Source organism: Hesperophylax consimilis, chromosome 17, assembly GCF_061612785.1.
Source record: "Hesperophylax consimilis isolate HC1 chromosome 17, BYU_Hcon_1.0, whole genome shotgun sequence".
In the NCBI taxonomy this organism is placed as follows: Eukaryota; Metazoa; Arthropoda; class Insecta; order Trichoptera; family Limnephilidae; genus Hesperophylax; species Hesperophylax consimilis.
The window spans coordinates 18,037,009-18,052,918 of record NC_142852.1 but is presented as its reverse complement, the minus strand read 5'-3'; the positions used below and the strand labels follow the sequence as shown (position 1 = coordinate 18,052,918).

At 31.8% G+C, this 15,910-nt stretch overlaps 1 protein-coding gene across 1 annotated transcript; it reads right to left on the bottom strand.

Annotated features, from left to right (window-relative positions):
- Positions 1–369: 369 nt before the first annotated feature.
- On the bottom strand, positions 370–15,226 carry LOC149416129 (baculoviral IAP repeat-containing protein 7-B-like). The gene is made up of 3 exons (XM_089641878.1): positions 14,971–15,226; positions 12,660–12,683; positions 370–2,861 (listed from the first exon to the last, which is right to left on the bottom strand). The coding sequence occupies exons 1-3, from the start codon at positions 15,224–15,226 to the stop codon at positions 1,969–1,971; spliced, it is 1,173 nt and encodes a 390-aa protein (XP_089498004.1). The 3' UTR covers positions 370–1,968.
- Between the last annotated feature and the right edge of the window lie 684 nt (positions 15,227–15,910).

The following is a 15,910-nucleotide window of genomic DNA, read 5'->3' as shown; positions in this document are numbered from 1 at the left end:
CTACCCACAAAGTAATTTGTTCGCTAATAGGAACAGCTAATGGAGCATTGAAATCGTTGCGTCTTCCTTACCTTCGTGGTTAGAACTGTGAACTAAACGATATTATTTTTATTTATTTATAAATTTTAAAAGATTACAATTTTTCTGATTTTCTCAACTAACATTCTAGGCTCAAGCATGATTTATGTAAGAATAACAAAATAATAATGTGTAGAACAAATAATAAAACAAAAGGGACAAATTATTATTGTAAAACAATGTATATTATAATAGAAAACATATAAGAAATAAAAATAAAGATTGTTTGAAGAAAATAGAAATAAAAATATTAAAAATAAAATATTTCTACAAAATTATTTTATATCTTTATTTTTCTTTTAAACCGGTTTATCTTGGTAAGTACTTATCTAGAAATGTATATAAACAGTAATGTAATTATGACGAATCCTCTGACGAGGACATCTTCAATTTATCACTAAACAATTACAACAAGTTGGTCACTTCAGTTATGTATAAGTTTTACTATTCCTATAAAAAAGCACCTAAAATGGCGTTAATATATAAAATAAAAATATACAAACAAAAATTTCCGTAGTTACAAAACGTTCAAAACACTTTGGTAATTTGTTGCAACCTTTGTTGCATTGCATGTTGTATTGCGAATATTTGCACGCGGCGTTACGCTTTCTTTTGCGTGCGAATCAATGAATTCATGTTAAATTTTGTATAATAAAAGACTTTCGTCATCAATTAAGAGTATTTATTACGTATCTATGCTAGGAAAATATTATTATGAAGAATTAATTATATATTAAGCTCAGAATAATTTTAATTTGGCCCCTAATAAGGGCTAAGTTAGAATTTTCAGCTTTGGTGGCTCGATTTAAAAATTACATACTACTCAACTTTCATTAATCAGTTTTGATAAATACGTGTATTATGTTCCGTCAAGGACCTTAACTAACAAAGATAATCTAAGAATTGTATTAAATTTCTATTCGATTGTTAAAAAAAACTACTCTTCCCAGATCATGTTCAATCAATTAAGGAAGAGTTAAATAGCAGTGTTAAAATAAACCAAAAACTAAAAATACATACTTTGACGCCATAACTTGACCTAACCTAAGATAGTTTCCCGTGCGCTCTTCGAAGGACAAACATCGTATATTTTTACAAAGTTGTTTTAGGGTGCCATAAAATGGCTAATTTATCGGTGATGTGAAATGTAATACACAATCTCTATATTCTGAAACATCAGCTTTGAGACCAACAAGAAGGTTTCGCGAGAGGCTCGATTCTTTCGCTAATTTGACAAACGAAGACTTTGTCAGAAATTTTAGGCTCAACAAAGGCTTGGTGCGTCGGCTGGTTGTCATTGTGCCTCCGTTCATAATACCCCCATCCCGTTCTTCATCTCTACATATCGAAATTAAGGAGAGTACAAAAATAACGCGGTGACCTTTTGTTTTTGGCATTTCAGACTTACAGCAACATCGAGAAATGGAGACAATATTCACAGGGCCGCTAATATAACCATCTTTTCTCCCCTTCGACGTTCAAGAATACGTATAAATAAAACATTCGACAAATTTCTCGAGACGACGTTCGTTGATGACGTATAACGAAAAACTGTTGATCACTAATGGAGAATTTGACCCGATCCAACCTAAATCAACTCCAAATAGGGCTACACAATAATCTAAGAGCTACAGAAATGCTGCTCACGCCATAATGGACCCTGTTGCATTTAGTGATGTGGGGAAACGCGAGTCAAAATCGAAAGATTTCAATGAGACATTTCTTTAAATATCTACCCAAAATATATAAGCCTCTGAATATAATTTCTCTTATATTACACAGAAGTCATAACGTACCTACATAAGCACTATAGGTAACGTAAGTCCCTAACCTCAATAATGTAAAATATCGCGTAATAGACGCACTTACCCCCAAGTGACTAATAATAGTTTAGTCGTATATAATTTTTAATAGCGACTCAATTGGTTGTCGACAAATAAGACACATTGACATTTTTAAACCGCAGTCCTTGCAAACCAGGCAATGACCACAAGGCACAAAGATAACGTTAGCATTAGCATTGTTACAAATTTTGCATATGTGTTCGTTAACCTCTGCTTCTGTATCTACTTCCATAAGTTTTTCTTTGATGCTGTTTGTCTCCTCACTTCCTGAAGACCACTGCGGATTAAAGAGAGATTTCCTTGGTGGATAGTATTTCTTCATTACCTTTTTTACAAATTCTCCTCCTTTCTTGTAGTTAAGATATGGACAATTGTTGAACCAACGCGCATGCTCTTCCCATGGATCATCTTCGTCTTCCCAGTTGGACACCCCACCACCGCAGAAGAAGCAAATTGTTTTGTCGCCAGTCTTGACGTGGTAGAACCCAGCTTCTGCGAGGTCTTCCGGTGTCTGTTTCATACGTTTCGGCCAGGTCCTGAATGAATGCCGGCGAGCTACTTTAGAAGTGTAGAAAGAGTTTGCTGGTCTCTTTTTTTCGTATAATTCTTTTTCTTTGTCACTGATTGATGGCACGTTCCCAACTGGTTGCTGTAAAGCTTTAGGGCAATTTGTCTTGTGCTCTGCAAGTTGGTGAGTTTCTTCCCAGTCTCGGAATTCTATTTCGCAAAAAGCGCAACGCAGGTTCTTACCATTCAAATTGTAGTAGACTCCGTCGCGAGCAGCTCGTTTTATATCGTCTTCTTCTTTTTTAATGGGGAACCGCTCAAGGGTCAGCTTACGATGATCTTCTCGTCGAAGGTCAAGCTCGGAGAGGCATAATATATCTTCCTCCGATGCATCTTCCTTGGATGCTCCGCTGGTGTTGATATATTCTACACCTAAAATTAAAGAGAAAATTTGTTGCAGAATTATGTCACAAAATAAAACATTTGTAATTTCCTCATCAGAAACATGAAACTTTTGAGTGCCTAGTTGAATTGCATATTCGAAATCAATTCTTAGAATTTAGATTTCTGTTCTTTAGATTTAGGACGGGTTGTTTCGGAGAATTTGAACAATTCATCAAATTTCAACGTTCATTTTCGGGTTCTGTGAAAGTTCTATTCGAGTTCTGTTATTATATTATTGTAGGCTAGTTGCTTGACAAAACTGAAAAAAAAAACAGAACTTGAAAAAATTTCTCAGAACTTGAAAATGAACTTTAAAATTTGATGAATTGTTCAAATTCTCCGAAACAACCCGTCCTTAGATTTCAATTAAATCTTTGAATTGAATCCTTTTTTTTCATTTCTCGAATTCTGTCAATTATTTGAATTCGATTCGCTTCTGTGAATTTGGTTTTTTGAATTCTGTGAATTGAATTCAGTTGCATTTTTTATTAACAAAGTGATAACAAATACTACATTTATTGATAGAAGTAAGTAAGATCATCAGTAACTGTACGAGAGACAGAGGGTTAACATTTAGAAAATTACCAAGTAATAACAAAGTATACCAATCGTTCAATAACGATGTAAAACAGTGTGTTATTTCAGATGATCTTCATAAAGGTAAATACATAACATATGCTCCAATTTGTTAATAAATACATCCCTAATTGAGAATAACTCGTGTTTAGGGAGGGAGTGTAGTCTTAAGTTTTAAGAATACATAATGTTTGGAATACTACCGTATATATAATTTTTAGAATTATAAACATGTGTACAAAATATATATAGAATCATAAACGTATGCTAAAATAAAAAATATATTTTACAGAAAAAAAATTTAAAAGAAAATTCCTGTGTATTTGCATATATTTTTAACACTTATTTTTTACACAATAATATACCACACAAGCAAAATTAGTTTTAGCTACAGTATCTTTATGTTAAGTTTATTCTTAAAATTGTCAAATTTTTTCAGCTTGTATTTCTTTATGGAGTTTGTAAAAACATTTAATCGCGTATGTGTAATGGTGTTGTGCCGTATTTGTATTGACTAGGGATTATCATTTGTCCCGCGGTTCTCGGTCTGGTACTAACAAATCAGGTAGGGGCATTGCAAAAATAATCTGGTATTTAAACAAAAACTTCTCGAATCTTATTGTTTTCAAAATGTTATTTTAGCAATATATCGACCGCCAAATCTTAGCAAACAATCGTTTACCAGGGATATAGAACATATTTTGATGCATTTCATAGGCCCACGCGAAAATGTTTGTTATTTCGGGACATTAAACTAAACTTGATCGATTCTAAAAATCCTGTAGTTACTTCCTATGAAAATATTCTAGCCAGCAATTATTTCGTCAAATGCATAGATGTTGTGACACGGGAAGCAATTGTTAGGCGCGTAAAACGTTTTTGTATAGATCATCCCTTTGGGATTAACGGGCTTAAGCAAGTGAACTCGCTTTCAGCGTGTATTTTTGAGTTATTATATTACAGTCGTTAATATTAAATATGACGAGCGAAAAGAAACCTTAAATAACACGAAGAAGATAATTATTTTGTCACAAACGTGTATTGATAGACAAATATAAAAATACGTTAGAATTCTTCACTTAATGAGCAAACAGTAGATATTATTTTGTATCAAAAAATTAAAAATAATTTCATTCATTTATAGGAAAAATAAGTCGAAAAAGTGAATTACTACATCAACGATATAATGCAGTGCTTAAAATACTGTTATATCAAGCTAATTTAATAGGAAATTACAGGAACTAGATCAAATATCTATGTGGTTAAAGATAAACAAATTAAAACTAAATAAATGGTAATAGGTAAAAAATTCAACGGACTCGGTAAAATTATCATAGACAACGAAGAAATAGAGGAATTAGAGGAAATCAAATACTTGGGCATTATAATAGACAATCTACTCAAAGATCTCAATCTACTCTTTTTTAAGATGAATAAGTAACAAATTAGATTTAAATACAAGTAAATTAGTTTATAATAGTATAGTAGCATCTCATTTAAATTACTGATCTAGTTTTATGTTCTTGTGAAATCAAACACAGATAAAGAAATTGCAAATAATTCAGGGTTTGCGAGCAGTATTGAATTGTAGTAGGTATTCTAAGATAATTATTATGCAGAAAAAACTAGGAATGTTAAGTATGAGACAACGAATAATTTTCAATACCCTAATATTTATATTTAAGCTAAAAAATAAAATGCTCCCGAAATACGTGTTGAAGAATGTTAATTTTCATTTCTGAATACATGGCTACCCCACGAGAAGCTGTGGAGATTTTAGACTTCCAAAAACAAATTTGTCGGGAACCAAAAATAATCTCTATTTTAAAAGATTTAAGATTTTTATTGAATTACTGCTTTTCGTGGGTTATGCCTAAATATTATAAAGAATGAGTTTTAGATGTACTGGAAAGTATCCTTAATGTAATAGAAATAAGTTTTTAAAAGGTTTAAAGTGTAATTTTTTTATAACTAAATAAAAAAAATAAAAATAAAAATGTATTGATAATTCAGGCAAGTATAAATATGCTTAAAATAATTGGTTATCCAGGTCTAATAAAATATTTTTTTTAAATTCTTACCACCGCTGCCCGGACAATCGGCCATTATTTTTCGCACTCAATTAAGAAACATTACGTACAAAAAATACTCAAAAAGAAATAAAAATCTCATACAGCTAAATACACTTCCGTAGACGAGCACATAACTCGTGAAAAGACATGAAAAAAACACGAAAGTATCGAAGCCCTATTTTCATTCGAATCGTTCTCGACAACCTTTTCACAATCACAGAGTCACTCAGTTAATTAATGTTTTTTTTACGAAAACCCCATATAAAATGAAATTAGCTTAATTATAATACTACTAAAATGATTTAAAGGGATAGAAATTATTATTTTTAAGTGAAATAGGTTCTAAATGTTTAAAATTACGTTATTGATTTGGATATTGGACAAAAGGATGAATTATTGTTTTTTAAGATGAAGCTTAATGCTAAATCACTATTTTGATTAATGTTTATAACGAATTGGTGTACATTACGAATACACAAAAATATGCTTTAGATAAATTGAAGGTCTTCCTATCGTTTCGCTTGAGTAGATTACAAATAAAAAAATAAATTACTCAATAAAAAATATTAAAAAAAAAACATTTTGTCAATAGAAATGTATGAACGCGTAAAGGAAACAACTTTAAAAAATACAGTATTATAGCTAAGATTATCTGTGACAGTTTTACTTGATTTACTTTTTTGGTTTCTTATAAAATTATTTACAAAATAGATAAAAACAAGTTTTGTACTTGAAAACGAACGCCTCTAGACTCCGTTTGTCAAGTGATTTTCATGCCTATTACCAACAATATAAGGTATACCAAGAATATACACATTTTTGGCTTTTAGTTTCCTGTTCATGTTGGATATTGAATAAAGGAGACTGGATGTTGGACAAAAGCGCGCACTCTCGAGTTACTTCTGCTTTATCCAACGTGTTTGGTATTACAAAAAGATCGGAAAGCATTTCAAATTAATGTTATTATGAAACACATTAAAAATAGGCCTGTCATTGAATGATTTTACTCTGAAAGCTTTCCTATTCAGACAATCATGCCCATAAAATAATATATCATGCGGTTTTACACTTATCGGTCAATTCATTGCATTTGTTATTGTTGATTGACGAGCAGCAGCCGGTGAATGCAATTAGTTCATTTACTCTAGAAGCTTTTCTACTCCTGCGATGCGTACACGCAATCTAAAATTCTCTTTCTTTTTCTAACGGTTAAAGATAGCTCCTCGTTACCTGTGTCACTAAGCTAAGTCAACTAATAAGGGTCAATCATCACATAGAACTTCAGCCATGAATATAGTCCACACCTCTCGAGGACCAGCTCAAATTACAAATTAACTCTAGTGGGCACTATTCGATCAAATAAACGGGAAATCCTTGAATAATCGAAGAACTCGAGATCTCGCCCTGTTGACAGTTCTACGTTTTCTTTTGATGGCCCTCTGACACTTGATGGTTTACCATTTACCCTCTTGTGATAAAAATTAAATCATTAATAATTCAAGTAGCAAACCAGTCAAGATTTATTTCTTCAACCAAACAAAAGGAGGAGTAGATTAATTTGATCAAATGTACTCCTCAATGTCGTGCAGCCGCAAAAGTAGTAGATGGTCAATAGCTGTATTCTACGGCATCTTTAACATGGCTTTTATCAATTCGGCTGTAATTTATGGCCACAACACGATCGAGAACAATCAGACATCCTTGAACAGAAGAGAATTCATTAAGAAACTCAGCACAGATTCGGTCAAGCCTTGGATGGAGATGAAACTTGAAGCTCCGACTTTGAATAGATCTTTTCGAGATAATATTTATTTATTTATTTAAACGCCCATTGGGCTTTTACATACATTGTTATTAGTGTTATTACATTAACTATGTGACATTGAAAAGTTTACGTACATATATAAATAAAATAGTTATTATATATGTAGTACATAAATGTTTTACAAATAATACAGAATACCATTATGGAGAACAGTTTTTTTTTTCTTTTTTTACTTACTTAGAAAAATAAATGGATTGAAATTAATCAGCATTTATAGGGACTTAAAATCATATTCGAATTGTTATTTAAATTACAATATTAATTTGTAAAGTTAAAACATATATATTAAAGTTAAAAAGTCATAAAAGAAAAGAGTGAAAAAACAGAAGCTAAAAAATGGTTTTTTTACTATGGAGTGGAGAAGTCATACATTTCAGCAAAGTGTTTATGTAGATTTCGTTTGAGCACTGCTACGGAATCTCTAAATATATCAACAACATTACCAAATTTATTACCAAAATTTTGTATTCGATTTAACGATATGTGCGCATGATAATTAGATTTGAAATTGTTACAGAAAAAGGTGGAATTTTGTCTCGTATTTTTGGAAGGTACAAATAATTTTATTGTGGCAAGAATTTCAGGGCTGTCGATTCTATAATTAATAATTTTATTTTTAATTTTATAATTTTATTTTATTCATAAATAATATAAGCCAAATTTTCGTAAAACTTACTGATACAGGTAAGGAATTTGAGGCAGGAGAACCGGAGCCCAAAACACGTAAATACTGCACTTTTTGCTCCTACAAAAAAGAGAATGTCGAAATTAGTGTGCTATAAGTGCAAAAAGTCAGTATGTTCTGAGCACAGTTGAGTTCATGTCTCTGTAAATTGCTCTAAAATTATAGCTAGTAATAAAAAGTATGAGTATATATAATTTTTGCCCTAAGAATAAGTAATTAATGTAAAAAATATTAGATTATTTAAAAAAAACATTTTCTTAACCCTAAAGAATTCTGGAAGTTTGTTAAACAAAAACGTATTGATAATGATCTCCCTTCTAGTTTGTTCCTTAATGAAAATCATTCTACCGACGGTCTTGACATTGCTAACCTTTTTGCTAAACACTTCTAGTCTGTCTATTCTGATACCCCGTGCACCATCCCTCCACTCAACTATGCTAATACTATTGACTTAAATAATTATCAAATCACACTTATAGATGTATTCAATTCCTCAAAGAACCTCTCCAGCAAAACATGAACTGGTCCTGATGGTATTCCTCAAATATTGTTAAAAGAATGTAAATTATTATTTCCAAGCCAATCTGTTTTTTATATAACTCATTCGTCTGGAATATTTCCTGACTCTTGGAAATTTTCTTATATCAGACCTATTTTCAAATCAGGAAACAAGTTTTAGATCTGCTAAATCTACCACAACTAATTTACTTTCCTTTACTAATACCATTGTCAAAGAAGTCTCTTGAAGACAACTCTCTTGCAGATATTATTTACATAGACTTTTCTAAAACCTTTGATAAAGTTAACCAATCAATCCTTATGGCCAAACTACATGCCAACGGTATAAGAAATCCATTATTATCCTTCTTTAAGTCTTACTTGAGAGAAAGAAAGCAAAGAGTTAAAATAAATAACTTTCAATCTATTAACATTGATGTAACGTCTGGCGTACCCCAAGGATCTCATCCACCTCCACTTTTTTTAAACTTATTTATTAATGATATCTTTGGTGTTTTTTCTCACACGGGCTTTTGACTTGCCGCAGACGATCATAAGATCCTCACATTACTTATGTTTGTTTTCCAAAATTGTTTTCTTTTTAATTGTTTAATTTAATGATATATTGACAAATGCAAAATTATATCATTTTTAATCATTTTTATGAGACCAATTATTTTTGATTTCAGACTACATAATCTTTGCTTCTCTACTGTTCATTAAGTAATCTGTTTATTAAGAAGCTTGATGTCACTTTAGATTAGAAGCTGTCTTTTCGTGATCACATTAACAACATGTTAAGTAAATTTCTTACTTTCGCCTGTGACTTTAATAATACTATCACCCTAAAAACTCTTTACTGTTCGTTGGTTCGCCTTAACCTAGAATATGCCTGCGTTATTCAAGAAATCAAGGTTAATAAATAAATAAATAAAAAAATTCCATTTTCTTGTATACAGAAGAGAAAAACCATTATTATGTTGGGACTGTACTATTCATTAACGCCTTTTTAGACTTTGCAATGAAAAATACAACAAAAATCACATAACAACTATTCCCGTTAAGGTTATAAAATATATCATTATTTGTGACTAAATTCTCAAAAATAAAGTTTTCTTACTTCTGGAATAGGTACTACCATTATCTTATCTGTTATTGAAAGATATCTAACGGCTCAACCCATATTTAACAGCTATCTCTTCCCGTTACCAGAATTGGATGAATTTTGATATGTTGTATATAAATACCCAATTAGAAAATAATTTTTTTTTAAAAAATGTAAAAACTTATACTTACAAAAATTTGAGATGTTGCGTTTTCACAACGTCAGCGAAATAAGGGGGTAAAAAGTAAATGTATGAAACAAAACACGTTTATTTGAAAGTGGATTTTTTGTATTCATTTTTAAATCATATTACTAGCAGTAACTAAAATTAAATATATCGTTTTAAGATATTATTTTAGATATTATTTTATTTTCGACCGGTCAGTGGTTGAGTGGGCATAGCGCTTGGGTCTCACCCGAGCGTCGCGTGTTCGATTCCTCGGCTGGCTAAGTCCTCCATCACAACACAAGCAACATTTTCGGCTTTCTGTGGTGGTAGTAGGATATTTTCAAACATTGTTGGGTTATTCGTAACCTGGGAATGTTTGACTATCTTTTTAAAATTAAAAAAAAAAAAAATTAAATTAAAAAAAAATTTAAAAAATAAGTAGGAAAGTGCATCATTCCAAAAGACATAATAATAAACTAGCATCCACAAATATTACAATAAACATTATTTTCCGGTATGGTAAATTTCGTTACATTTTTGGTGCAATGCCACATTACACTCTGGACACATATAATATGTTTGTGAATGACATATAATCTCTTTCTATTTTCTCCTTTATTTAAAAAATGACTACTCCCTGTTATACTTGACCTTGATGCTGTCGCAAATCTACTTGGTCTGCCAATAGAAGAAGAAGGTACTTTTAACGACTTCATGAGGGCGGTGGCAACACTTCTTCTAAAATTCAAAAGGCTCATATTTTCTTGTGGATGAACCATTTGATATAATTTCCATGCATTACAAAGTGCCACATCACAGAAGTTGGAGAATATGGCCCAACACCACATTTTACCACGAACCCTTATTCTATAGTTCGAAACAAAATTACTCGCTAAATCAACTCCTCCCATAAAACAATTGTAGAGGGTAAGAGCGCTGGGTTGAGTGACATTTATATATCCTTTTTTAATATTTAAATACCTAGATACGTTTTTAATTGACTCTATTTTATCAAAATTAGATGCTATTGTAACTACTGTATAATTTTCAGAGTAATTATGTACCACTAGTGACACATATTAAGGTTAGATTATATTGTTTATGAAAGGTTCTCGCCTCTGCTATTTGTTTGTGATTAAATTGTGTCGGCAAAGACAATTCCTGTTTTACAGTCTTTTGTCATATAAAAGGTTGGGTTTCCTTAAAAACTCGCTCTTGCTCAAAAACGATTAAAGGTTTCACCTTTCCTAAAGAACCACAGGAACTAGCCTGTATCCAGAATATTTACTGTAAAAAGTGCCTTGTCATATCATGTGATAGTAAATATTTATTGTAAAATAAAGTTATTCAGTTGCTCTCAATAACGGTGTTTAATTAAAAGGACCCTCATTTATAGCAATATCTTTCCATCGAAAAACAGGTATCTCATTGTTTTTTTCGAATCTATAATCATATTCCCCTCATTGTAATTTATTCATTTGTTTGGTCGATTTTAAAATACCAATGTTCTTTAGTCGATTTTCTCTTATAGTAGGTACCAGTAACGAAAAACAAAGAATCACTTAGATATTTTAAAAGTGGGATCGATGTAAATCAGTTATCGAAATAAAAAATATGATTTTCTGAAGTGTCTACACTTTTCAGAAGATCCTTTACAACGTTGCCTCCCATACCCAAATTATTAGTATTTGACGGCACTCTCATTTTCCCAGTATATATATCAAATGCATAAATATATCCATCTGCAGAAGGCAATTTCACGACTTATATCCACAGACATAGGAATTAATAGACGAGAAGATAATGGCGAGGGGTAAAATCAACTGTTGAAGAACGAAGGGCGTAAGACTGATTGTGATTCGTCAATAAATCAATCTGACAGTAAAAAGGCATCTCGAATTATAATATCACCATTTACTTCTTAAAAGTAAAATCTGCTTTGGAATGAATAGACATTTTTACATGGGAGCGCAAATTACTCGCCACGTTATGAACAAATTTGCGAAGTCCAAATTCGGCAAAAAAATTTGGTTCTATTTTCAGAGTCGAATATTTCGTTTAAGTATTTAGTTAAGACACTTTTATAAATGTTCATAATTTACTTCCCAGTAACCAACCAGCTTTGTGTTTCGCGTCCAGACGTTTCTCGATGTGATAGTAACAACTGATTCATATTATACGATGTGAATATGCTTAAAATAAAGTAAAATAATGCTTATATATGGAATGTAATACGACAATTGGGTTTATTCTCTTTTTCACATCTATTTTTACAAGTTTTCATAGTACAAGTCAACATTTTGCCGTGTTATTTCGTAAAATGAACCGATGATGCCTCGACCATAGTTCGCACAAGAATGATGACGTCACGTTTTCAAATTTCACTTGAGGCCATACGCGAGCCCAGCCGGCTCCAATGGAACCGGTATGGGGAGTGGGGATAATACGCTTTTAATCACTTAGGGCAGGTCTACTAATATTCATATGTCTATGCTTATATCCAAATTTGATAGGCTGGAAATGATTTCGATCCTGGAGGATCATGTTACGGTAAGGACTCTCCCATTGGAAGTCTCCCTTTGTTTTAATGCAAAATCAAGTAATAATCATTTTTAATTTGTTGATTTTAACTATACGTTTATTATGTCGCCATCCGCGTATGTCTGTTTGTGTGCTTAGTTCTTCTAAGCTACGCAAAGAATTTCGATAGGGTTTTCACTATCACTTAAAGGTTTTTTTCCAGAAGGTTAATCATGTATATAAAATACACATTATGCGTATGGAAAATAGTAATAGCAATGCCGGGTACACATCAGCTAGTCAAGTAATAATTCACGAACAACCAGTGATACTCACCAAATTCAAAAGATAATAAGATTCCTAGTTGTGACCGTCATCTTATTCTTCTGTGTCTTGTTCTGTTCCATGTTTGGTGTTGATTTATTTGTATTATCTTCTCCTTCAATAATCTGAGAAATAATATATTTTTATTTTAATGTTTGTGTATAAAAAATGTATTCATTTGTACCCAATATAAAAGCCCTACGGGCGCATAAAAGACAAATAAATAAAAATATTAAAACAAATAAAAAAAAGAAATGGAGAAAAAATTAAACAAGACATTCAGAGTGTTTAAATATGATAAATCGTGTATGACAAATTAGTTACTCACGTGTTTTTCTTGTAAGTTGTGAAATTTTTATTTGCCTTCTGTCATCAAAAATGACAAGTGCAGGAAGTGTGACGAACCAATCGCTCAGGAAGTTGAAACATGACCTACAAATATAATAATAAAACATGTGTTATTTCTTCCTTTTTTGTAACGAATAGAAATTATGATTTCTTCACTGGGATCTCCCGTGCAGAAGATTTCATCTACGTTTTACAAAAAAATTATAATAAACATATTAAATGGAATTTTTATAAATTATTATAAATATATTAACTAATTTTTTTTATTGATTTGGACAGTACATGTGGTTTTTGTTATATTTCACCCTCCATGCTAGGGATGACCCTGTGTTATGGCGGGTGAATTTTACAGTTTGCGGACATAGAATCTATACACTACTATAATATAAAAAAGAAAAATGATGTATAGCTAGTTTGGGTTGCAAGAAGAGGATGGAGAAGTTAGAGAATTATCAGAAGATGAAAACTTTGAGAAATTATTAGTAAATAGATCACAGTAATTAATTATGTACATACTATTCCGCTAAGTTAGGGAATAAGGATATATTATGTTTTGTCTGAAAGGTGATTAAATTGATAGAGTGTAGAATGAATGGGTATTGTAGTTGTAATGTATTCCGTGTGAAAGGATCCATTTCGTAATTTGTTTTTTAAAGGAATGGGGTTGACTCATGGTTTTTAGGTTTTCAGGGATAAGGTTAAAGATTTTAGGAGCTAGGAAGAAAAATTGTTTTTGAGCTGACGTGGTATGTAGTAAAGGTACTTTGTAGTGACCGTTGGTTATTGTTCTGTTGGTGTAGTTGTGTTGTAAAACAGTTTTGTTTTTATATTTGAACAGGAAATGTATTAGCGAACAGGAAATGTATTTTAAGACCTTATACTCTATGAGGAGTCGAGTGGAGGGGTATCTTGTCGGTCGCTTGTTAATGACACGTATTACCATTTTTTGGGCTTTTAGAAGATGTTACGAGGATATTTTTGTTCAGTTGAGTGGTTTCAGTTTCAGTCTGTATTTGGTGTCAGTATATAATCTAATTCTGATCTCCCTATGTTTCGTAACAAGCCTTTTATTTGAGATTTAAATGTTAAAATATGTTGAGTTTTGAATGAGAGTGGGATTTTGCTGTACAGTTTAGTACCATAGTACAAGAAGCTTTTGTACCCAAATGTTGTATTTTTATTTGCTTGTTGAATATGTTTTTGTCCCTGAGATCTAGTGTTTTTATTGTACGTTTTTGTTGTTATTCCTTTTGTTTTTAAGTTACATAAAGTTAAGTGTGTTGAAGGTTTCGTTCTTACAAGGACTTTGAGAATAATTTTCATTACTGCTTTTTGGGTTTTCATTGATGATTTTAGGAAATAGTTATTTGCACTGCCCCATCTGATCATACAGTACTCTAAGAGCGATTGGCAAAGAAACACGTAGATTTTTATTAAGTCTCACAATAAAAGCAATCCTAATGGCTGAATGACACTGGGGAACAGTTGCATGAATGGTGCCTACGTGAAACAGGGTCGCATCTCCCAGTATTTAGTATTTACCCAGCACTCTGTTGCGGTGGACCTTATTTTTCCCTAGACTCCTGTTTGGCCAAAATTGGACAACTCAAACAACAACAAGAACTATGGGCCTTTTGGTAACCTAATGGGAGTGGAGAGAAGAGCTTAGATCGCCTACGTGGACTCTTCCCTCTTGAGCGTGGACTTAAAAAGTCCTGAACAGAGTATTATTGCGAATTTGTATGAGTTTTATTTAAGCCAAATCTAGGTGAGATGAAATTGCCTGACAGCTATCTTGTATGACAAACTTTTGAAAAGATTTGTAAGCAAAGTGGTGCATAATAAACGATTATATGTGTTGTTAATGCAGTTATAATGGCTTATGATTATTTTGGGTAATTGATGACACGGAATGGGATATGTCATTTAAAAATTTAAGTAAATTTTGGCGTTTTTCGTACATCTTCCCCATTACCCGCGGCTTTAAATTGTTCTCGAATAGCTCCGACCAGGGCTTTATAGGAACCAAAACAAAGGGAGACTTCCAATGGGAGAAGCCTAAACGTAACAGAATCCTCCAGGGGATCCATACGCCGGAAGCAGGGACTCTCATGGCACCTGGAAACAAACTCTAAGTAGTGAGGTGAATTGGGATATAGCAAAATGGGCCCATGGCCAGAGTGGTCACGGGAACTACCGTACAGCCTCTCCGCTTTAGCAAATAAATACATATCAACAGGACACTTAACGTTGTTCAAACACTGGAAAATACGTGGTAGTAATGTAATTGAAGTTATTTAAGTAGGTACCTGTGTCATTTATCTTATTTACTAAAACGTGTCTTAAGTTCATCATGTCAAAAGTTGAGATTTGATTTTAAGAAATAATTCGTTAATTCATTTTTTAACTAAACGTTTGGTTTATTTTTTAAACTCACCTATGTTTATTGGGTTACTGTGTAGTTTTGCACTTCCTCCGTCTGGTAACCAATATATCTATTTGATAAATTACAAAGCAATCGTGAAAACCAATCAAAATTAATAAAGACAACGTTATCGTTTTTTAACTTATAGGTATAACACATAATCGTCATATGTGGCAATTTCGAACAATTTTAAAATCATGAAAGATAAACAACTCTATTATAAAACATAACGCGTTTACAATCGTTAAATCCAACACAAAAGACAATAAATAAAAACAAACAAGCCTAGATTAGAAACACTAGATATCAATGTCAAAAACAATTCCAACAAACAACCACAAATACAACATATGGTTAAAAAAAATTCTACAACAAAATCTCACTCCCATTAAAATTCATTAAAAAGTTCACATGGAGATCAGAATTTGAAAATAAATAACACCAAATACGGACTGAAACAGAAAATACACAACTGATCTAAAAACACAAC